The following is a 24046-nucleotide window of genomic DNA, read 5'->3' as shown; positions in this document are numbered from 1 at the left end:
AGGAGGGAAGGGGCTTTGGCCACTGCGCCACCAATGATGTTGACTCACTCATTCATTCAACAGGAGGCGGGAGCTAGCTGCAGAATCACATAGCCGGCTCCCGACCTCTATGACAGGTAGCTGCGATCTGCGGTAGTTAACCCGACGGGTGCCGCACCTGAGGGGTTAACTGCCACGAATCGCAGCTACCGCTCATAGAGGCCGGGTGCGGCTATATGATTCTGCAGCCAGCACCTGCCTCATGTATATGAATTAATGGGTGAGTTATCTTCATTGGTGGCGCAGTGCGCCCCTCCCCAACCCCAGTATTAAAGACATTGGTGGCGCAGTGAGCCCCCCACCCAAGCCCCCCAGTATTAATCATTAGTGGCAATGGCCACAGGGTCCCCTCTGCCCTCCTCACTGGTGGTGCAGTGGCAGCTTCTGATTGGAGCCCCAGCAGTGTAATCCCGGGGCTCCGATCAGTTACCATGGCAGCCAGGATGCTACTGAAGTATAAATGAAAAAAAAATGAGTTACAAAAAAAAAAGCTACACGTTAACAATAAACATGTTCATTTTCAGCAGATTTGTGTAGGAATTTTTTGTTTTTTTCATAAATGAAAATGCACAGAATATCTGTATAAATTATCGGCCATCGGCCTAAAAGTTCACCGATTATCGGTATCTGCTCAAAAGAAAAATCAGTATCGGTTGATCCCTATTAGGTAGGGAGGGGCAATTTAATCTCTCTACGTGTTTTTCCTGTCCCTGAAAACAAGGACTACTATAAAAAATAAAATAAAAATGACATCATCTTAGGGTACGACCATACAGAGCGGTTGTGTCGTGGTCGCAACGAATACCGTGCGGCCATACAGGCTGCAGTGGACCACAATTAAACTAATGAAGACTGTGCTGTTTAGTCAGTCAGCCTGCATTGTTAATGGCAGTGCCGTATTGTGGGTGCCATGCAGCCATTAACAATGCAGACTAGCTAAACAGTGTAGTGCAATTAATTTAATTAGAGCCCGCTGTGGCTTGTATAGCCGCACGGTACTCAAACACAGCACGGCCACATCACAACAGTGCTCATACCTTAACATTAGGGTGCATTCACACAACTGTATTTTCAGTCCACATCAGATCCGTGTTTTTTGCAGATCACACTTGGACACACTCATTTCTATGGGGCTGCAAAAAATACAGTCAGCACATGGATGTCATCAGAGTGCTGTCTGCATTCTTGTGCCTTTACTATAGTTCAACACTAACATTTTTCCATGTCTTTAGCTGGTCATTTTGTTCCCCAGTGTACATGCCCCTATAACTGCTAACTTGTCAAATATAACCTGATGCAATAATCTTTTTTTTTCTGCTCCAAAATCTAACAGAATAGCGAAAGTGCTGTATCCCATAACTTCCTTAGTAGACACGATGGCTTGCTGGTCGATCGCACTAAAGATAACGCTTTTAACCGGCTGCAGATGTTTCCACTGATACAGTGAAAGGTGGCAAATGCAAAAATAAAAACCCAGCAGCGCAGTTCCACCTCAGCAGGCCATTTCAGGAGTACAAGCAAGGAACTATACTTATGCCAACGTTATAAACGGAAAATCAAACAGGCCTGTCAGAAGGGATAAGCTATCTATCAAGACTGGCAATAAAACCAGTGGAAAAGGGGGCACAAAACACCAATAGTAATAACAATAAATCTTGCAATATTTAGCTTTGGCTGAAACTGATAGTATGGTAGGCAAGACTGTATTACTTATACTGTTACATCAGACATGAGAGAAGGATATTCTATAAAGTAAAAAAAAAAGCAGGTTTTCATGGGTCTGTAGTATGTTATGTGTTCATTTCCCTAAAATATCAGTGGGATCATTCCAATATAAACCTGCAAGGCTGCAAAAAATTTCAAATTTATGAACATGGCATTACAGTGCTGCCTTTCTTTGCCCATACTGCCCAAATCTCCCATAAAAATGTAGTTCCGCACCCCCTTCCTGGGGTGTATGCTCTTTCAGTATGGGGAGAGAGAGAGACAAATGACCTGCAATTGAAAGTGTACGACGAAAAAATTGGCAGCCTGCAGGACAGCTTTATGTTTTAAGGACATAACAGAAAAGTCAGAGAAACCCAGCGTTTTCAGTGGGAGCAGCTGATCATCTTATGTATGTGGAGGCCTCTCAACTCTACCCAACAGATAATGTCAGGGGAAGGAAAGATCTTGCATGCTGAATACCCAATCTCTTTGTTCGCAGGTGAGATAAGCCAGCCACAGAAGTGTCTGGCAACATCTCACTCCTATTTCCCCTTGGAAAATACATGTATGTTTGGCCCAGCCCAGCATGCATGTTTATGTTGGGAGGAGTAGTTACTGGATGAACAAGTGTTCAGCAAACAGCCATTAAAGGTGCCCCATTTTCATAGCACCCACTAATAAAAATGGGGCACCAGTTCTAGTCAAGTGCCAGTGGAGGAGGAATAAAAGTATGCTGCTAAATAGGGAGTTCCAGATATACCTGAGCTCTGTACTCTGCTATCTTCTGAACTTCCATAGAGATGAATGGAGCGACTGCATGCATGCCTGACCTGCCGCTCCGTTCATTTCAGGGGGCTCCACGGGGTAGACGGTCCCTGTTTTTGTGATACGTGGGGGTTCCAGCAGTAGTACCCCCAACAATAATAGTCCTATCTACAGGAGAGGAGAAAACTTGATATAACAGAAATACCCCTTTAAACTGTGTTCGGAATTAACCTGAATTCCAGGTAAACACATTTCAGAGAAATGGTGCAGCTCAAGAAAAGTCTGATTATGGAGGATGTTAGTGTAAGATCTATAGCACAACAGCTTTATGGGTGACTGGTGTGTTTAAAGGGCTTCTGTCACCCCACTAAAGTCATTTTTTTTTTTTTTTGGGCTAGTTAAATTACTTATCCTGCGATATATGAAAATATAATGGTGTTACTTACTTTGATTCAGCAGTTTCTTCTAAAAACAAACTTTTATAATATGTAAATTAGGTCTCTACCAGCAAGTAGGGCGGCTACTTGCTGGTAGCAGCTGCAGAAAACAGCCCCCTCGTCGTGTTGATTGACAGGGCCAGCCGGGATCTCCTCCTCCAGCCAGCCCTGTCGGCATTTTAAAAATCGCGTGCCTGTGTTCATTCTGCGCAGGCGCTCTGAGATGAGGAGGCTCGCCTCCTCAGCACTCCCTCAGTGCGCCTGCGCCGATGACGTCTTCTATTTCGGTGATGTCATCGGCGCAGGCGCACTGAGGGAGTTCTGAGGAGGCGAGCCTCCTCATCTCAGAGCGCCAGAGGAGGAGATCGCGGCTGGCCCTGTCAATCAACACGACGAGGGGGCGGTTTTCTGCAGCTGCTACCAGCAAGTAGCCGCCCTACTTGCTGGTAGAGACCTAATTTACATTTTATAAAAGTTCGTTTTTAGAAGAAACTGTTGAATCAAAGTAAGTAACACCATTATATTTTCATATATCGCAGGATAAGTAATTTAACTAGCCCAAAAAAAAAATATGACTTTAGTGGGGTGACAGAAGCCCTATAAACTGTACTCCATGGTGGATGGGCAACTGCCCGAAATAAAAATAAAAATAGAGACAGGAAAAAAATAAAAAATAAAGTAAAATTATGCAATCCAATAGTACCTGGCAAACCATCCACTGTGTTCTTTATGTTGGACAGATTTTATTGGATGCTCTCACTAAGAAACACACAGCTGGACACAATATGGCAATCGTGAAGCACTGCTACACAAGATTTACAAACCACTTCTTACATTCTGGCCTACAGTGCACATTCAAAAGAAGTTTTATAAATTAGTTAATAGCTAAATAAATACTGTAGATGCCCACATACATGGCAATAATCAGTGGCATGGCGCAATAACCTTTCATGAAAACATTCACGTTTCCTAAAAGTTCAATAGTCAGGAGAATAATCTTATGAAAAAAACTAATGATCTGCCTACAGATGGACGGTGCTAAAACGACTTGTCAGTACAGGACAAAACAAGCACTTCTACGCTTTTGATGTCCTGCTGAAAAGAGATCTTTTCAACACATTTCATTATAGAAAGCCTTTCAACAATGGCCAAACTGAAATGAAACAAGCGGCGAGGTGCAACCGGTAAATAATGAAACAACAAGGCCACTGGAACCGCTGCATGTATCTCTGTGTGCACCAGGTGGTAAGATAGCAGCATCTAGTGAGGTACAAATGACTGTAGTCAGATAAAAGCAGGGTAAAATGTCTATGTGGAAAAAAATAATAATTGTATTGTCAGTTGCCTATCATTGTGGTGCACCTTTTGCAGTGATTTAAAATGTCTATGTGCCAGACGCGGGATGCCACATTCACCAGCTCCACCTGCTCAACAGTGCAAATCTATTCTGTTATTTTTGGAGAAATATATTTTTGCCGCCATCCCAATTGATTATAATGGACTTTTTCAGATGACTAAAGGTATCCTTTGGCTACAATTAGCTTCATATTCTTATCCTCTTATTAGTTATAATATTCTACCCAGTAAAATAAAGACAAAAAATATGGTGCTTTAGTTTTTATCCCAACCCTACTCATCCCAGTTGTGTTTACAAGTGGACATGTCAGAGAAGAAGCATCATCCATGTGACCGAGGCCGCACCTTAATTATTAACACACACTTAAATTGTCATTTGTGTTGGGGAAAGTGACAGGTGCTTAAAGGGGTTTCTCCACGACTCAAATATTCATGATCTATCCTACATCCAATCAGCTGTTGGAGGGGGCACCATTGCTCAGGTGAGCACTATGGCCTCTTCACAGCATACCAAGCACAGACATCGTGCCAGAATACTGGCTTAATTGCATAAATCTTAAAGGGGTTGTTCAGCCGTTAATATTGCTGACCTATTGTCAGGATAGGTCATCAATATTGAATTGCCGGGGTCCAATTCCCGGCAACCCCTGTCGATCAGCTGTTTGAAGAGGAGACGGCGGTCCATGCGACTGCCACTTCCTCTTCGTTACACGGCACTTCATCTCAGAAGTGCAGTGTAACAAAAAACTGTGCCACCACTCCACAGGAGACGTGACGTAGTGTAATGATACGAAGGTGGCACTGCCTCCGCGTCAAACCGCTGATCGGTGTCCGACCCCTGCCAGTCAGATATTGATGACCTATCCTGACAACAGAATAGAAAAATTGATGAACAATTGCGCTCAGGGATGTTATACTAGGGGGGTGGATGTATCAAACTGATAGGCGAGTGGTAATACATAAAAAATCCCAAATGGTCGGATTATTCAATATGTAGTAGTGCCGAATAGGGAGTACAAAAATCATAAAGGAACAATGGAAAATAAATTGATGAACTTCACTCGAGGGGTGGCATGCAGGATAAAGACACCTGATACCTTCCCCCACCTCGCGCAGAGTCCATTTTATAGATTGTAGTCCTTCCCTGGTCCCCAGATGAACTTCAAGACTTCCAATTTCAAGGAAAAGGGTGCTTTATAGGAATCTCAATGCGATTCGTTTTGACGGGTCATCAATATTCACAGATAGACAACCCCTTTAATTTAAGTGTCTTTTTCTTTTTATTGCATGCAATATTTTTATTATATTATTTACTGATCTTTAATATAATTTGTGACAGCATGAGTAAAAGTTTAATAGAATTAGTTCAGTTGATTGTAAGGCATAAATAATAGATAAGAATATTATTACTTACAGTTTCTAACTGATCCATAAGCTTTGACAGGAATTTACGACATTCTGGACTCTTGCTATCAATCTTCATTCCAGTTTGCATAGCGTATAACCGGCCTACAAAAATAAAGACAAAAATCCATCTGTTAATATGTTGCACTCACATTCTTTCTCTTGACCCTTCCTGCGGTCCAGAAACGCGTTTCTCAGTGCCACTCTTTCCCTCTTCTTCTCCCACATGACGGAGCAACTCGGCGCTCAGAGTAGCAGAAAGCATCAAATGAAGTTATGCCCAAGTTTACTAAACATACATGTCTGTTTGTGTGTATACGTTTTCGATCTCTGCCATGGATCCTCCTGTTAAATAGGTGTTGGATTTGCATATTGTAGTGTGAACATACCTTCAGGGTAAAACTTGAAAATGTATCCAAAACAGCCGATCACAGCTCCCATCCACTACTTGTGAGAAGAATACCGTTAGAATAAAATGTGTTTTTCATGTCCATTAGGAACCTCCATTCCAGATTCTGGTAATATACAGAACAAAATTCTGCTGCATGCAGTGGTATTTTCTCCGGTAAAACTATGGAGACCGTAACAGAAACGCAAAAGACCCCATTTTAGTCATTGGGGGAGATATATGAAGACTGGTGGATCCATCCACCAGTCTTGATTTCTATGCACTGGCGTGAGATGAGCCTAATTATTAAGAGGCAGAAGCCTCTTAACAAATCAGGCGCATCTCTGCCCTGCTGTGCGCCAGAAAGTGAAGTCTATGCCAGCTACAGGCTGACATAGACCTCAGCTATAACTTCCCCCACTCTCTGGCGAAAGTTATAGTAAATACGGCGGGAGGGGGGGGGGGGCGATTTAGCGCAGGGGAAAGGAGAGCATCGGAGCATGAACTGCTCCGATGCTCAAGTCAGGGGGGCTTCCTGGGTGAAAATGGAGGTATGTCTGGGTTCAGCTCTGAACCCGGACAACGCCTTTAAGGCTATGGACATCTTTGGGGCAAATGTTTTTTAATAAATGCATTTTACTAACTTTAGGCAAAAAATCATTATTTTCAATAGGTCTTTATTAAAAATGTTCAGCCGTTTTTGAGATACAAGTTTTTTTTAAAGCTAATTTCACACCAGCGTTTTTGCTGGATCAGTCATGGATCAGCAAAATCGCTTCCATCATAATAATACAACAATCTGCATCCGTTGTGAACGGATCTGGTTATATTAGCTCTAAAAAAAAGCCAAGACGGATCAGTCTCTAAAACCATTGTAAGTCAATGGGGGACGGATCACCACATCGCGGACAGAAAAACGCTGCTTGCATCGTTATTCTGTCTGCGATGGAAAAGCAGCCAAATGGAACGGAATGCATTCTGGTGCACTCCGTTTTATTCATTGACAATAAATGGGGACAAAACGAATCTTGAAGGATCTCAATAGCGGAATGGTAAAGCGCAGATGTGAAAGTAGCCTAACTTTGTTTGCAGAGTATCACTTTTCAGAACAAGCTAGCTGAGGGCTCATGTGAAGCCTTATCTCTGATCTCCTGACCGCATAAACACTCAACATAGTCTTATCAGTTTGAGAAGAGTTTAGCTACAATATGAAGTCAGAGATAAGGCTATCCATGAGCAGTCAGCTGACTGGACTCAGAAGTGATACTCTGTAAACAGACTGATTTTTAACCCTTGTATCTCAAAAACGGCTAAACATTTTTAATACAGACTGCTAAACATTTTTAATACAGACTAATTAAAAAGAATGTTTTTTTAGCCCAAAATGAGTAAACGTCAATAATAAAAAGAATTGGCCCGAAGGTGCCCATAGCCTTCAGGTTTACGTCAATGTTACCTCTAGGTGTTTAGGATGTGATATTTTCTATTGGGTGAGTCTTAACTCCTTATAGTAGATAGATCACTGTCATACTTATTTTGTATTAAAGGTTTCTTTGCGATAATATGCAGAGTTCTTCCAGTGCACAGAAATAATGTGTTCTGTGTATGTTTAACGTGCTCAGTACAAGTGACCTAACTGAAAAGTATACATATAAGAAATCACTGAAGCAGTTACATTAGGGGAAATGCATAATGTCATATCTGATCACAAAAACCAAACCAACCGTCAACATATTATAGGTGAAAGTGAACCAACTGTCAGGAAGCTGTGAGGAAGCGAAGCTTCATAAATAAGTCAAATTGAGGCAACATTAGTCATAACCTGGAAGGTAATGAACTAACAACAGTAACTGCAGGAAAACTGTTACTCTTCCTACTAGACCCACTACCTAAATAACCAAGCCAAAAGCCGCCACCATCCCTCATAGCTACTGGATAGGAAAAAGGAAATCCATCAATGGTCATTGTATAATCCGTACATTTCAAGCTGACATCACTATCACATATAAATGGAAGAACAGCACCAAACAACCATTAAAAATTTAAGCAATGCACATTTCCAGAGTCTCAAAGAGCAGGGTAACTGCTCAAAATAGGAGAAATAGGACAGAAGGCTATCTAATTTCTGTCAATTCATTCATAAACTTCAAGTAGGAATAACCAGAGGAATAGCACAACACAGAATCATAAGAAATGATGTTCCAGAATTGTTACTAGATGGGGATTGAAAGTACTGTAGTTACTAGGATAGACATGTCATGAGAGGTGACAGGTCCTCTTTAACCCCTTCAGCACCCTGCCATTTTTCACCTTAAGGACCAGGCCATTTTTTGCAAATCATGTGTCACTTTATGTGGTAATAACTTTAAAGCACTTTTACTTATCCAAGCTATTTTCAGACTGTTTTCTCATCACATATTGCACTTCACGACAGTGGTAAATTTGAGTCAAAATATTTCATTTTTATTTATAAAAAAAATACCAAATTTACAAAAAATTTGGAAAAATTAGCAATTTTCTAAATTTCTATTTCTCTGCTTTTAAAACAGATAGTGATACCTCCTAAAATAGTTATTACTTTACATTTCCCATATATCTACTTTATGTTTGGATCATTTTGTAAATGACATTTTCTTTTTTGGGTACATTAGAAGGCTTAGAATTTAGAAGCAAATCTTGAAATTTTTCTGAAAATTTCCAAAACCCACTTAAGGACCAGTTCAGGTCTGAAGTCACTTTGTGAGACTTACATAATAGAAACCACACATAAATGGCCTTATTTTAGAAACTACACCCCTCAAGGTATTCAAAACAGATTTTACTAACTTTTTTCAGGTAACCAAGCAAGGGTTAACAGCCAAACAAAACTCAATATTACCCTGATTCTGCTGTTTGCAGAAACACCCCATAGGTGGTCGTAAACTGCTGTACGGGCACACAGCAGGGCGCAGAAGAAAAAGAACACCATTTGGTCTTTGGAAGGCAGGTTGAGGATGCAATTAAAGCTTGTTCAGGTAATTCCTCCCCTGAATTGGATGGACTTCCGTATGAGTTTTATCGTAAATATAGGGAGGTTATTCTTCCGCATCTGTGGAGAACACTCTCTGATTCAATAAAGGAAGCAACCCTTCCAGAAACAATGACAGAGGCCGTAATTACAGTTATATTAAAGAAGGTTAAAGACCCTAATGATTTGGGGTCGTATAGACTTATTTCTCTTCTCAATACAGATGTCAAACTTCTGTCTAAAATTTTAGCTACGAGGCTACCTAGTGTTATGACATCAATTATACATCCAGATCAAAATGGATTTATGCCTAATAAAGGAACCCATTATAATCTACATCGTCTCTTTGCTAATTTACAGACATCTGGAGGGGCCTCACGATCCATTTTGTCTATAGATGCCTCTAAGGCCTTTGATAGAGTTGAGTGGGGTTTCCTTTGGAGAGTGCTTCATAAGATGGGCTTTGGCCCGAGGTTCAGTAATATGATTAAACTTCTTTATAGATCTCCGACTGCAAGAGTGAAGATAAATGGTCAACTTACAAGAAGTTTCTCTATGACCAGAGGCACTCGCCAGGGATGACCACTTACTCCTCTTTAATTTGACATCTATTTTGAACCTTTGGCCGCTAGAGTTAGACAAGACCCTAGTATTCTAGGGTTTGGGGTATTCGGAACGGAAGATCGAATCTCTTTATACGGCAGATGACATTTTATTTTATATCCAGACACATTTACTTTACCGAATATTATCCAAATGATAAATCATTTTGGTAAAGTTTCAGGTTGCGATGTAAACTAGGAAAAAACTACCCTCATGCCACTGGATAATAAGACTATTCCCTTAGATAAATTTGTATTCCCTAATGATGCTCCGTTGAACACTTTGAAAATTTCTGAGTCTTTTGAGTATTTAGGCATTACAATCTCTCCTAGGGTGGAAGATTTTATTCCACTTAATGTGATGCCATTGATAAATAAGTTAAGGCCGAAAATAATAACATGGCTTCGTTTATCTTTATCTAAGGCGGATAGAATATCTCTAGTCAAGATGGTGATTCTCCCCCAGCTACTCTATGTCTTTAGGAATTCTCTAGTTTGGATTGAGGATAGGTTTTTTAAACTAATAGAAAGAATTATTAATGACTTACTTTGGGGGAGAAAACGTGTAAGACTTAAATTAGAGCATTGGTATAAGCCGTTGGAGAGGGGAGGAGTTAATCCCCCTTGCTTCAAGGGCTATTTTTTAGCAATACAGTTTTGCTTTTTTCAGGAGTGGAAAGACAGCCCACTCTGTAAGCACTTGGTGAATAGATCTCCATATGATAATTATTTTACGCTATTGGAGTCTGATCAACTGAACAACTCCGATATGGAATTCAAATCAGCTAGGAATCTTTTTATGAAGGCATGGTATTCTATTAGACTTTGGTGTGGAGTGAAGGGTTCAATGGGATGTACTCCTTTGTGGCATAATAGGCATTTTCAATCTCTACTTGAACTAAGTAGAGATTCATATTGGCAAAAAGGTATTATTCTGTACATGGCACAGGTAGTAATTAATGGGGATATAGTACCTTTCACGGTATTGTCACAAAGAGAAAACTCACAGAAACTACTATGGTTTCGGTATTTGCAGTTAAGATTGGCACTTTTAAGCATAAAAAAAAAAGATAGGCTTAAAATACACATTTCTACACAATTTAACCACCTCAGCCCCTATAGCTTAAACACCCTTAATGACCAGGCCACTTTTTACACTTCTGACCTACCCTACTTTAACCGTTTATTGCTCGGTCATGCAACTTACCACCCAAATGAATTTTACCTCCTTTTCTTCTCACTAAGGCTCAGTTCACACCTGAGCGTTTTACAGCGCGTTCCTACGCGCTGTAAAACGCTCAACAAGGAGAAACCAATGCTTCCCTATGGGAATGGTTCTCACCTGGGCGTTTTACAGCGCGTACGATCGCGCTGTAAAACGACGGCGCTCAAACAAGTACATGAGCGTTTTTTCTTCGGGCGTTTGTCGCGCGTTCCCGTACATAGACTTTCGGGAACGCGCGACAATGTGTGTTTGCTTGTCTCTGTATGCGCGATTGTAAACGCCCGTACAATCGCGCATACAGAGCGCTCCTTTCAGAACGCTCCTGTGTGAACCCAGCCTAATAGAGCTTTCATTTGGTGGTATTTCATTGCTGCTGACATTTTTACTTTTTTTGTTATTAATCGAAATTTAACGATTTTTTTGCAAAAAAATGACATTTTTCACTTTCAGGTGTAAAATTTTGCAAAAAAAAACGACATCCATATATAAATTTTTCTCTAAATTTATTGTTCTACATGTCTTTGATAAAAAAAAAAATTTGGGTAAAAAAAAAAAAATGGTTTGGGTAAAAGTTATAGCGTTTACAAACTATGGTACAAAAATGAGAATTTCCGCTTTTTTCAAGCAGCTCTCACTTTCTGAGCACCTGTCATGTTTCCTGAGGTTCTACAATGCCCAGACAGTACAAACACCCCACAAATGACCCCATTTCGGAAAGTAGACACCCTAAGGTATTCGCTGATGGGCATAGTGACTTCATAGAACTTTTTATTTTTTGTCACAAGTTAGTGGAAAATGATGATTTTTTTTCTTTTTTTTTCTTACAAAGTCTCATATTCCACTAACTTGTGACAAAAAATAAAAACTTCTATGAACTCACTATGCCCATCAGCGAATACCTTGGGGTGTCTTCTTTCCAAAATGGGGTCACTTGTGGGGTAGTTATACTGCCCTGGCATTTTCCAGGGGCCCTAATGTGTGTTAAGTAGGTAAATGACCTGTGAAATCCTAAAGGTGCTCTTTGGAATGTGGGCCCCTTTGCCCACCTAGGCTGCAAAAAAGTGTCACATGTGGTATCGCAAAGGGGCCCACATTCCTTTTATGAGGGCATTTTTCTAAACATTTGGATCCCAGACTTCTTCTCACGCTTTAGGGGCCCTAATGCCAGGGCAGTATAAATACCCCACATGTGACCCCATTTTGGAAAGAAGACACCCCAAGGTATTCAATAAAGGGCATGGCGAGTTCATCGAATTATTTTTTTTTTGGCACAAGTTAGCGGAATTTTATTTTATTTTATTTTTTCTCACAAAGTCTCCCTTTCCGCTAACTTGGGACAAAAATTTCAATCTTTCATGCACTCAATATTCCCCTCACGGAATACCTTGGGGTGTCTTCTTTCCGAAATGGGGTCACATGTGGGGTATTTATACTGCCCTGGCATTCTAGGGGCCCTAAAGCGTGAGAAGAAGTCTGGAATATAAATGTCTAAAAATTTTTACGCATTTGGATTCCCTGAGGGGTATGGCGAGTTCATGTGAGATTTTATTTTTTGACACAAGTTAGTGGAATATGAGACTTTGTAAGAAAAAAAATAATAATTTCCGATAACTTAGGCCAAAAAAAATGTCTGAATGGAGCCTTACAGGGGGGTGATCAATGACAGGGGGGTAATCAATGACAGGGGGGTAATCAATGACAGGGGGGTGATCAGGGAGTCTATATGGGGTGATCACCCCCCTGTAAGGCTCCATTCAGATGTCCGTATGTGTTTTGCGGATCCGATCCATGTATCAGTGGATCCGTAAAAATCATACGGACATCTGAATGCAGCCTTACAGGGGGGTGATCAATGACAGGGGGGTGATCAATGACAGGGGGGTGATCAGGGAGTCTATATGGGGTGATCACCCCCCTGTCATTGATCACCCCCCTGTAAGGCTGCATTCAGATGTCCGTAGGCGTTTTGCGGATCTGATCCATGTATCAGTGGATCCGTAAAAATCATACGGACATCTGAATGCAGATCAATGACAGGGGGGTGATCAGGGAGTCTATATGGGGTGATCACCCCAGTCACTGATCACCCCCCTGTAAGGCTGCATTCAGATGTCCGTATGCGTTTTGCGGATCCGATCCATCTATCAGTGGATCCGTAAAAATCATACGGACGTCTGAATGGAGCTTTACAGGGGGGTGATCAATGTCATTGGGGTGATCAATGACAGGGGGGTGATCAGGGAGTCTATATGGGGTGATCAGGGGCTAATAAGGGGTTAATAAGTGACAGGGGGGGGTGTAGTGTAGTGTGGTGCTTGGTGCTACATATTGCTGAGCTACTTGTGTCCTCTGGTGGTCGATCCAAACAAAAGGGACCACCAGAGGACCAGGTAGCAGGTATATTAGACGCCGTTATCAAAACAGCGTCTAATATACCTGTTAGGGGTTAAAAAAATCACATCTCCAGCCTGCCAGCGAACGATCGCCGCTGGCAGGCTGGAGATCCACTCGCTTACATTCCGATCCTGTGAACGCGCGTGCCTGTGTGAACGCGCGTGCCTGTGTGCGCGCGTTCACAGGAAATCTCGCGTCTCGCGAGATGACGCATATATGCGTGACTCTGCGCAGCGCTGCCACCTCCGGAACGCGATCCTGCGGTCCGGAGGTGGTTAATGATTTGATAGGGAATTTGGGGCAAATGACTAAGATTTCCCAACTTTATAAACATTTAATTATAGCACGATTTGGAGATACCTTCTCTCCTGGACAGAGGGCCTGGCAAAATGAATGTTCAATGATATGCTCGGATGATTAGGGGTTTTTTTTTGTGGGAAAAAAGATGTTAAATATTGATGTTTTTATAAAATTGATTGTTAATATTTGAGCGTTAATAAAGAAAGTTAAAAAATAAATAAAAAAGATCTGCAGCACAAAAAAAACAACAAAAAAACAAAACACTTCTGGGGTCTGCTCCTATCTGCAATGCATTACAATACAACCTGTATTGTAATGCATTGGCTGTCAGCTTTCATGCTGACAGCCTGCCTGTCAGACCCAGGCTTCCGTAGAAGGCAAGCTCCGATGCAATCGGCAAGAGGGCAAGCTCTCCGCCATTGGATCCCCACCACTGCAGCGCACCCGTACCCTCAGCAAACCCTCTGCATGCCGTGGTCAGCTTTGACCGCGGCATACAAGAGTTTAATGTGTCGGCATCTGTTTTTTTACCGATGCTGGCGTATGCAGCAGGAGCCTGGCTGTCAGTGACTGCCGGGTCCGTGCCGCTGATCGGGCGGGCGCAACTGCTGCACCCACCCTATCAGCCAGCCGTATATGTACGCCGCTGGTCCTTAAGTCACGTCAGCTTTGACCGCGGCATACAAGAGTTTAATGTGTCGGCATCTGTGTTTTTACCGATGCTGGCGTATGCAGCAGGGGCCCGGCTGTCAGTGACTGCCGGGTCTGTGCCGCTGATCGGGCGGGCACAACTCCTGCACCCACCCGATCAGCCCGCTGGATATGTACAGCGAGGGTCCTTAAGGGGTTAAAGGCCATGTACACCTTTGGGGGCAATTTTTTTTTTAAATAGTGCATTGTACCCATAATGAGGTACAATGCAATGTGTTGGGGTGGGCTATGAGTTTGGGTGCACTTTCTTCACTGGAGAGGACGCTGTGAGCACATGGAGAAAGTGACCCGCAGCCTGACCGTCCAGAACTTCATGAAGTGAATGTGACTATTGGAAGACTTTTATGATGGGTGAGTGAGCACATTAAATAAATTTCTCATAATTAGACAGCACAATTTGTGATTGGTGCAATGTTATATATGTCCTGCTGGGATCTAAGAGAGCTTACATTTTTAGGGAGACTCCAGAAAAACCAAGGAGGGTTGGCAAATAGGCAATAGATTGTCCCAGATATATGGACAGCCATTTTGCCCCCATTAGATCTCATGTACACGACTGTATCCATTTTGAGGTCTGCAAATCGCAGATCCACAAAATATGGACATCTGTGTGCTATCCACATCTCCATGCTGCAAAAGATAGAGCATGTCCTGTTCTGGCGGATTCACTGAAGTCAATGGGTCCGCAAGAAAATGCGGATTGCACACGGACCGCATCCGTGATTTGCGTACCGCAACATGGATACAGTCGTGTGCTTGAGACTTTATATTGAAAGCCACAGTGCTCATAGATGTGAAGTACAGAGACGTTAAGTACACTATTCTGTGCAATAGTCCAATATACTGTGTATAGGACTGTCCTATAACTGACTCCTGTGCGTTAGTCCCAGACCGCCACCAAGCCACCCACTGCTCCCTGTCACAACCACCAGACATCCCTGTTCAATTCTTATTGCATTGTGTTTTGCACAGTCTACTGCTCTGATCTCTACGTGACAGATTTGGTGCTTCAAGAAAGGTAGGGATTCAGTCTTCTGAGAGATAAATTTAAAAAGGTTAAAATTTGCTATTTCTGCATTTTAGAGGAGACTGGTAATGGTTAAGATGTTGCTATTTCTGCAAGGAAACATTATTTAGGGCTCTTTCACACCTGCGTTCTTTTCTTCCGGCATAGAGTTCCGTCGTCGGGGCTCTATGCCGGAAGAATCCTGATCAGGATTATCCCAATGCATTCTGAATGGAGTGAAATCCGTTCAGGATGCATCAGGATGTCTTCAGTTCCGGAACGGAACGTTTTTTGGCCGGAGAAAATACCGCAGCATGCTGCGCTTTTTGCTCCGGCCAAAAATCCAGAACACTTGCCGCAATGCCGGATCCGGAATTAATGCCCATTGAAAGGCATTGATCCGGATCCGGCCTTAAGCTAAACGTCGTTTCGGCGCATTACCGGATCCGACGTTTAGCTTTTTCTGAATGGTTACCATGGCTGCCGGGACGCTAAAGTCCTGGCAGCCATGGTAAAGTGTAGTGGGGAGCAGCATACTTACCGTCCGTGCGGCTCCCGGGGCGCTCCAGAGTGACGTCAGGGCGCCCCACGCGCATGGATCATGTGATCGCATTGGACACGTCATCCATGCGCATGGGGCGCTCTGACGTCATTCTGGAGCGCCCCGGGAGCCGCACGGACTGTAATTATACCGCTCCCCCGCTCCCCGCTCCTACTATGGCAACCAGGACTTTAATAGCGTCCTGGGTGCCATAGTAACACTGAACGCATTTTGAAGACGGTTCCGTCTTCAAATGCTTTCAGTACACTTGCGTTTTTCCGGATCCGGAGTGTAATTCCGGCAAGTGGAGTTCATGTCGGATCCGGACAACGCAAGTGTGAAAGAGCCCTAAGGCCTACGTATTATATATATGAATTACAGCGAATTTAGTACTCCTCCTCGGCTAAAAATACTCCTCAAAAATGGTCAGAGAAGTATTTTTACTTTTCCGGAAAAAATGTAGCGCGACCTCTGTTTGCATGTATGACACTTGACAAATGACGCCAGTAATTTCCGGAGGGGACCACCGAAGTGGGGAGGGAAGGTTTAACAACGAGCAATGTACTGGCCTTTTGGGCATTCACAGGCTCCTAGACCTGAGCGCAACCGTACTCTCTTCAACCCCTGAATGGTTACGTTTTTATGTCATATAATTCCTGCTATTTGGCAAATGCCTTTAAAATCCTGGGCAGCCCATTTAGCATTAAAGCCTAGATTTAAAAAAATAAATAGGTTACTTTCTGATGACACATTCCCTTTAAATCATACTTGGAAAGGTTTTATTTGTTTCAGGCAGCAAAGCATGAGAAAACACACAATGAAATGCACTTCTTGTTTAGATATAGCATCAGACTGGAAGCGAAGCCTAGAAAGATGCCAGTTTGTGTCAGCAACCGGGGACATGACAGACAAATGCATTAATATGTTCCAGCAGCATAATCCAATAAAGATAGATAAGAATAAAAGCTCCAGTATTATTGCAGCAGAGCACATTGTCTGGAGTCTGCTAAAGTCTCTTCTATTCTGGAGAAGAAAGACTTGCATTAGACTCCGAGCCTGGCTGGTACGCTACAATGGAGTCAATGACATCCATTAGTAACAGGAGTTATGCTTCATACCGATTCACCTCCACGTTCAGAGTTTTTGAGGCCAAAGCAAGTAAAGGATCATGAACATGGGACATAAAGGAAAACCAGAGTCTGCTCATTTTTTGGAATCCACTCCTGGCTTTGGCTTCAAAGATTGCATCTGCATAAACCGGACCATGAAAACTAAGCCTAGTGGCACTGTCCCAAGTATCTGTAGCGGTGCACCACAGAGCATGCCTTCCATGGGCCGCCTTTGTCCTCTCTCAAGGTTATAAAAAACACTAAATCCATTGTAGTTTACAGCAAAACTACCATCTGAGCACAAGATGGCACCACCCAATGTATTTGTGACTAAATTCATACAATATACTCTGCAACACAAACAAAAGCCAGATGTAAGTCATTCTTCCTATATACATTTCCTGAGAATGACAAACTGCGGGGGAACCTTTTTCGTGGAGGAAATGATTATATCTTCACATTTCAGGTAAATTCATCAATCCTCAACATTGATATTTACCAACAGTCCTATTTAGCTTTGTTAGAAAGAGGCTGTCATGTGCCATAGGAAGTCTATTGTCTACTGTCTCTCTAGCCAAACTTAAAAGGGCTTTCCACCGATTCATATATTGATGTCCTATATTCAGGACAGGTCATCAATATCTGATTGGCAGGGGTGCAAGGTGTTGGACCACCACCAATCAGTTGTTTGAAGAGGCCACGGTGCACTAGTGAGCACAGCGGTGTCTTCACCAGTCATATAACCTTGTGGAGGCTCAGTCCCATTTAAGTGAATAGGCCTGAGCTGCAATACCCGGCACAGCCACTATCCAATGTACAGCGCTGTGGGGAAGAATTATCAAGACGAGCGCTTTCTACACTGGTCCCGATATCCCCTGCGCCGTGTGCCTAATTAAGGGCCATTTCACATGAGCGAGTCCATTGCGGGAATCGCGGTCCGTGTGTGAGCATGATCCTCTGTTCTGGACTTTCAGGAGCGGACGGCATTATCATGATTTATAATGCTCTATGCCTCTACTTGACCTTATCATACTGACAGCTCTATGTCAGTATGATTCTGTAGAAATAAGGTCAAGCAGAGGCACACAGCATTATAAATCATGATAATGCCGTGCGCTCCTGCAAGTCCAGAGCAGAGGATCATGCTCACACACGGAGCGCGATTCCCGCAATGGACTCGCTCATGTGACACAGCCCTTATGATGAGGTGCAGGTCTCATTAGAAATTAGGTGCATCCTCTACAACAGCTCTGAGCTGCCTTAGATTTCTGCCTTTATTTGCATCAGACAACTGGTGCAAATGAAGATAAATTTGTCTCGGCTGTTGACCATGCCCATTTTAGAAAAGTGGTGAAAGCGGAGTAAAAAGAGACACTATTTTCAAAAAGTCACATTTAAAAAGTCACAAATGCACAGCTTTTTAAAGCCACCTTTATGACGCAACCTCTGTGTTTGAATAACTGTAAGACCCCCAACAATTAAATATTGATGACCTATCTGGAGCACTTTACAAAAGCAACTCAGTTAATAAAAGAGGCTGTCACGAAGACAACATCTGTAGAACATACGAATGTCACGAGCCCTCCATCAGCCAAAACAAACTGCTGCTCTGGTAGACACATCACCCAATACGTCACATCTTTGGCGATACTTTCGCCTGTATAGCCAGATGTAGCTCTACTTAGCAAACAGAGCTGATCGTCGGGGACTGGACAAGCTAGTCCTTCATATTAGATGATGACTGCTTTGCCTCTGTATCAAACAAGGTTGTTTCTAGGAGACATCCCTTATAATAGTTATATGTTTTATTCATGCCAATTCACTTTCATTATTAAAAGAATCCTGGAAATGAACTATGAAAGTAAAAAAAGACATATAGCCGTCCGCACCGTTTGTCAGTGTGTAGCATTTTCTGCCTTCATTATCCTACAAAGTGTCTAGTACAAACCCCCCTGAGAACACAGGGGTTAAAATCTTGCTGATCTGGTGGGCGGCTCTTACAGCCCGTCACAGGATAGTGAGGAGGGGGACAAGGATGAGATCCCCGGATACACATAGAATATTTCTTTATATATTTCGAAGTCTGAATTTCATATGTAAGACTATAATATATGAAACAAACAAGTAAATAAAGGAAATGGGAAGATGAAGATAGGAGGTGGTGTTTTTTGTGTGCATTTTTTCTTAAGGGGGTCGTCCCACAAAAAATATTCTACAGTTTTCAAACCCACACCTGGGTCTGAATTCTTTTTTAACTGCATGTAATAAAAAATTTAGCATAGCCACTGAGTTATTCAATAAAATGTATCTGAATAGCACCACCTGCTGTTTTTCTTTTTTTCTTATTTCTTTGACCTGCTCACTGAGGTGGTCGCACATGCTCAGTTTCATCCTTTAACTGTCTCCTGAGTGATAGGGAGAACTGAGACACGCCACCTGAACTGCAGCAGAAAAGACACACCCCTTGAGCTGTGATAGGGAGAGAGTTCCTACATTAGACACGCCCCCTGAACTGTAGCAGAAAAGACACTCCCCTTGAGCGGTCAGCATGATATAAATCTAGCAGAGCAATGAATGGGGAGATCTCTGGATCCATGTGAGGTTCAGGGCTGGTTCTAGCTTTGTTAGAAAGAGATTATGTTCTATCTGATGTCTGATTTTCATTTCTACATTAGTCATGGGATAACCCTTTTAAATATTGATGACCTAACCTCTGGATCAGTCATCAGTATCTGATCAGTGGTGGTCTGACACCCAGAACCCCTGCCAATTAGCTGCTTGAGAAGGCACCAACACTTGCAGTAGCATCGCAGCCTTCTCTTAGCTTTCCCTAGGCCAGTGACGACACTTTCATTGGTCACATGGCCCAGGAGCAGCTCAGCCCCATAGAAGTGAATGGGGCTGAGCTGCAATACCAAGCACAACCGCTATACAATGTACTGTGTTGTGCCCGGTCAGCAGGAAGAAGGCCGCACCCAGGAGCACAGGTGCCTTCTCAAACAACTGATTGGAGGGGGTCCCAGATATTGGACCCCCACTGGTCAGATACTAAGTCTCAGAAAACCGCTTTGGTTGGGTAAGTTGCTGTACATTTTCCGCTTACTGCAACAAATACAGCATGTGAACTTGGCCTAATTATAAAGATGCTATTTATTCTGTCACTAAACACGTTTTGTAAAGCTCAGCAACAAAGATGAATGTTTCACATACGCTCCTGGAAGGAATCTCACAATACTGCAAGCTGCCAAAGGAAATCACACCAAAGCAGCGTCTCAATCTCACAGCACGTCGCTTGGGGAAAATAAGATATTAACAACAGTACAGTCCAATCTGTATATCATTGCCATTTAATGTTCGGCCTCTGCAGGCTCTAAGTAGCACAGATAATTACGGAGCAGGCAGTCTGGATTGCAAGTTGGTGCAATTATTACAAAAATGCAATACTTATAGTCTGTAGGTTGTTATTAAGGGATTAGAGCTGGAAATGGGAGGCAGCTCAAGTCATAACCAGCACTAGAAAATCTGCCCAGCTTTCTTGGCCTCATTACCTGTCTTGTCAAGCCATGTGGCGGCTTCATTTCCTAGGAGAAATCTCTCCTTCATTAACTTGACATGAGTGGTCCAAGTAGGTTATCCTGATTCTTTACAACTTTATCACAGTAGATCAAGACAACTCTCAAAATCTATCTACAATATTCCTAGCCCTTACCACATCTACGTTACTCATACAGAAAACCTTACAAGAAAATGAATACATTTAAAGTCCTAACAGTTTAAGGGCTCATTCAGATGACTGTATGTGTTTTGCGGTCCAGAAAACACAGACACCGGCCACGTGCGTTGAGCATTTTGCAGCCAGCCCTATGATAGGAATGCCTATTCTTGTCCGCAATTACAGACAAGAATAGGACAAGTTCTACAGTTTGCGGAGTATGGATGTGTGCATGGTCCCATAGAAATGAATGGATCACTGCACGATCTGAAAAAATGTGGATAGGATGCAGAAGATAAACATGGTGGCGTGGAGGAGCCCAAATTCTGATGTCTCTCTTTTGTATCTACTCTTGAATTTGTCTAAAAAAAGTGCACCAAAAACGTGAAGATACGGCTGTAGAGAAAATTTGAGAATTATATCTCATCCACTTGCAGAGATGTTAGCAATGGTTTATTCAGTTGTGATGGGTATTTTTGCTTCTGTCAGCACATTTAATCTGTAAGAGGGTGTAAGGTACAATGTTAAAGGGGTTATCGAGAAATTTTATACTGATGGCCTTTCCTCAGTATAGGTCATCAATATTGGATCAGCGGCGGTCCAAGTCTCAGGACGCCTGCCAATCAGCCGTTCAAAGTGGCCGCAGCACTCTGTGAGCTTAGGTCTTTTAGGAGTTGCGGCAGGCTGTTCTGGTGGACGATCCAACACTGCACACAGTGGTATTTGTCCAGCCGAATCCCTGCATATTTGTCAGGTAGCGGCTGGATATACGCCAACCTTATAGTCCCCACTCATCATACACTGATGAGCTATCCAAAGGATAGGTCATCAATAAAAAAATATCTCGGGAAAACCCCTTTAACTTAGATGGGTAATAAGAGATGTGTGAGGTAGGAAACGCAGGCAGACACCAAGTGAAGAGGTTATAGAGAGGTACATATGATAGGTCTTATAGGGTATGTGAATGTGGCATACAGTAGTTAACTTAGGGCTCATGCACACAAACATATGTATGCTGCACACTGAGAAACATATGTATTTTGTCCGCAAAACATAGATCCGCAAATAATACAGATGGCGTCTGGATGACATCCGTACTGCATCTTTTTTTATTTTCGGATCCATTGTAACGATGCCCATCCTTGTCCGCAAAATGCCCAAGAATAGAACATGTTACGGAAAGGAATGCACATGGAGTCATTTTCGGTTTTTGCGGACCCATTGAAGTGAATGGTTCCGCATATGGGCCGCAAAAAAAATAAAAATGGAACAGACACTGAAAAAAATAAAAAATATGTACATGAGCCCTTACAGTGAAGAATGGAAACAAAGAAAGGGGGAATCCACACCATTGGTTGAATATCATGTGGTAAACAAACAAAGTCATGTACGTAAAAGTTTCATAGACAAGTCATGTCTCGTGAATTATCTGGAGTCCTGTGTGAGTCAAGGGTATCAGCAAGGGACCAAAGAAAAGTGGTACTGATTCATGTAATCATATGGAAATGATTTCCTGGTCTCATTGATCCCAAAACCAGTACCCTGCTTACAAATCAATAAAATGTGACAACGTCATCAGTATCTTAGGCTACTTTCACACTGGCGTTTCTGGGTCCACTTGAGAGATCCGTTTCAGGGCTCTCACAAGCGGCCCAAAACGGATCAGTTCAGCCCCAATGCATTCTGAATGGATAAGGATCCGTTCAGAATGCATCAATTCAGCTGTGTTTGGCCTCCGTTGCGTTTTTTAGACGGTCACTAAAATGCAGCTTGCAGCTGACTATGCGGAGCCTAATGGATCCGTCTAGACTTACAATGTAAGTCAATGGGGACGGATCCGTTTTCACTGACACAATATGGTGCACTTGAAAACCGATCCGTCCCCCATTGACTTTCAATGTAAGCCCAGACTGATCCGTTTTGACTTAGACTTTTTTTTTTATGAATAATGCAAACGGATCCGTTATTAACGGATACAAGCGTTTGCATTATTCGTGCGGATCCGTCTGTGCAGATACAAGACGGATCCGCACAAAACGCGAGTGTGAAAGTAGCCTTAAACGTTAAAGAGTTGTCTGAGATCACAATATTCATCACCTTTCTTAGGATAGCCATCAATATCAGATCGGTGGGGGTCCAACTCCCAGCATCGCTGCCAATCAAATGTTTGAATGAACTGCGGTACGCCAGCCCTGCAGCCTTTTCAATGTTTTCCTTGGCCTGTAGACCACTTAGTAGCTGCTGTTCTGTGTACTGTAGAGTAGATCCATTCAAGTGACTCCAATAAACTAGGATTTTAAGAACATGTCTACATTTTGACAAGCGACACACTGCCGTGATCAAGGTCTCTGCCTCAACTTTATCCAGACTACCTTTCAACAGTGTTAACTCTACCTGACCAAAAAGTTAAGCCTTGCACCAGATTGGGAGTCATTTAAAAAGACCGCTTTTTACACCAGTCTTTCTTTCTGCGATGCTAGAGGATTTGCGCCTCCTCGTAAATTAGGCACACCCACAGCACTTTGTGCGCCTGGAATGAAAAACGACTCCACTCCCTAGGGGTTTTAAATATGGCATGTGCTCGCAAGCGCAGTGGCCGCCATAGCAGCCGAGGCTCAGGGCCAATGTCTGCGACTAGCAATAATGCCACTTATATACATTAAACACGTACTTAAACGTTTGACCACAACATCTAAATGCCAAATAAAAAAGAGGAAGATCTCAATTCTGGGTTAGGACGAGCTCCCCCATGAGGTGATCTGGGGAGCCGTTCTCTCTCCCTGAAGAAACCCAGCATATCAGAGCTGCAGTTCCTATGGATGAACTACAGTCTCAGGCTACTTTCACACTCGCGTTTTGTGCGGATCCGTCATGGACGGATCCGTTCAGATATTACAACCGTCTGCATCCATTCAGAACGGATCCGTTTGTATTATCTTTAACATAACCAAGACTGATCCATCTTGAACACCATTGAAAGTCAATGGAGGACAGATTTGTTTTCTATGGTGCCAGATTGTGTCAGTGAAAACGGATCCGTCCCCATTGACTTACATTGTGCGGCAGGAGGGATCTGTTTGGCTCAGTTTCATCAGACGGACACCAAAGCGGAATGGTGATTGAACTGATGGAAACGGATGCCTTCTGAGCGGATCCTCTTCCATTCAGAATGCAAACTGATCCGTTTTGGACCTCTTGTGAGAGCCCTCAATGGATCTCACAAACAGAAAGACCAGACACCAGTGTGAAAGTAGCCTTAGCTGCAATAAATCAGAATGTTGCATACTGTAGCCTCCTACAGGGGGGCTAAAAAAAAAAGTAAAAAAAAAAAAAAAAAGTCTTA

The 24046-nt window shown here is 42.7% G+C and overlaps 1 protein-coding gene and 1 long non-coding RNA gene across 2 annotated transcripts in view; one reads left to right on the top strand and one right to left on the bottom strand.

The window, feature by feature from the left end:
- The window catches only part of VTA1 (vesicle trafficking 1), a 270605-nt gene that overhangs the window by 188620 nt on the left and 57939 nt on the right, over positions 1–24046 (bottom strand). Inside the window, exon 2 of the mRNA XM_040429478.1 lies at positions 5719–5813. Coding sequence (XP_040285412.1) covers positions 5719–5813 — 95 coding nt within the window. The remainder of the gene's footprint in view (positions 1–5718; positions 5814–24046) is intronic.
- LOC120998704 lies at positions 6826–23690 on the top strand. The gene is made up of 3 exons (XR_005778467.1): positions 6826–6906; positions 10154–10156; positions 23620–23690. It is a non-coding gene; the product is annotated as an uncharacterized LOC120998704 (long non-coding RNA).

The sequence above is a fragment of the Bufo bufo genome, chromosome 4 (assembly GCF_905171765.1).
Source record: "Bufo bufo chromosome 4, aBufBuf1.1, whole genome shotgun sequence".
In the NCBI taxonomy this organism is placed as follows: domain Eukaryota; kingdom Metazoa; phylum Chordata; class Amphibia; order Anura; family Bufonidae; genus Bufo; species Bufo bufo.
This window is presented reverse-complemented; position numbering and strand designations above follow the sequence as displayed.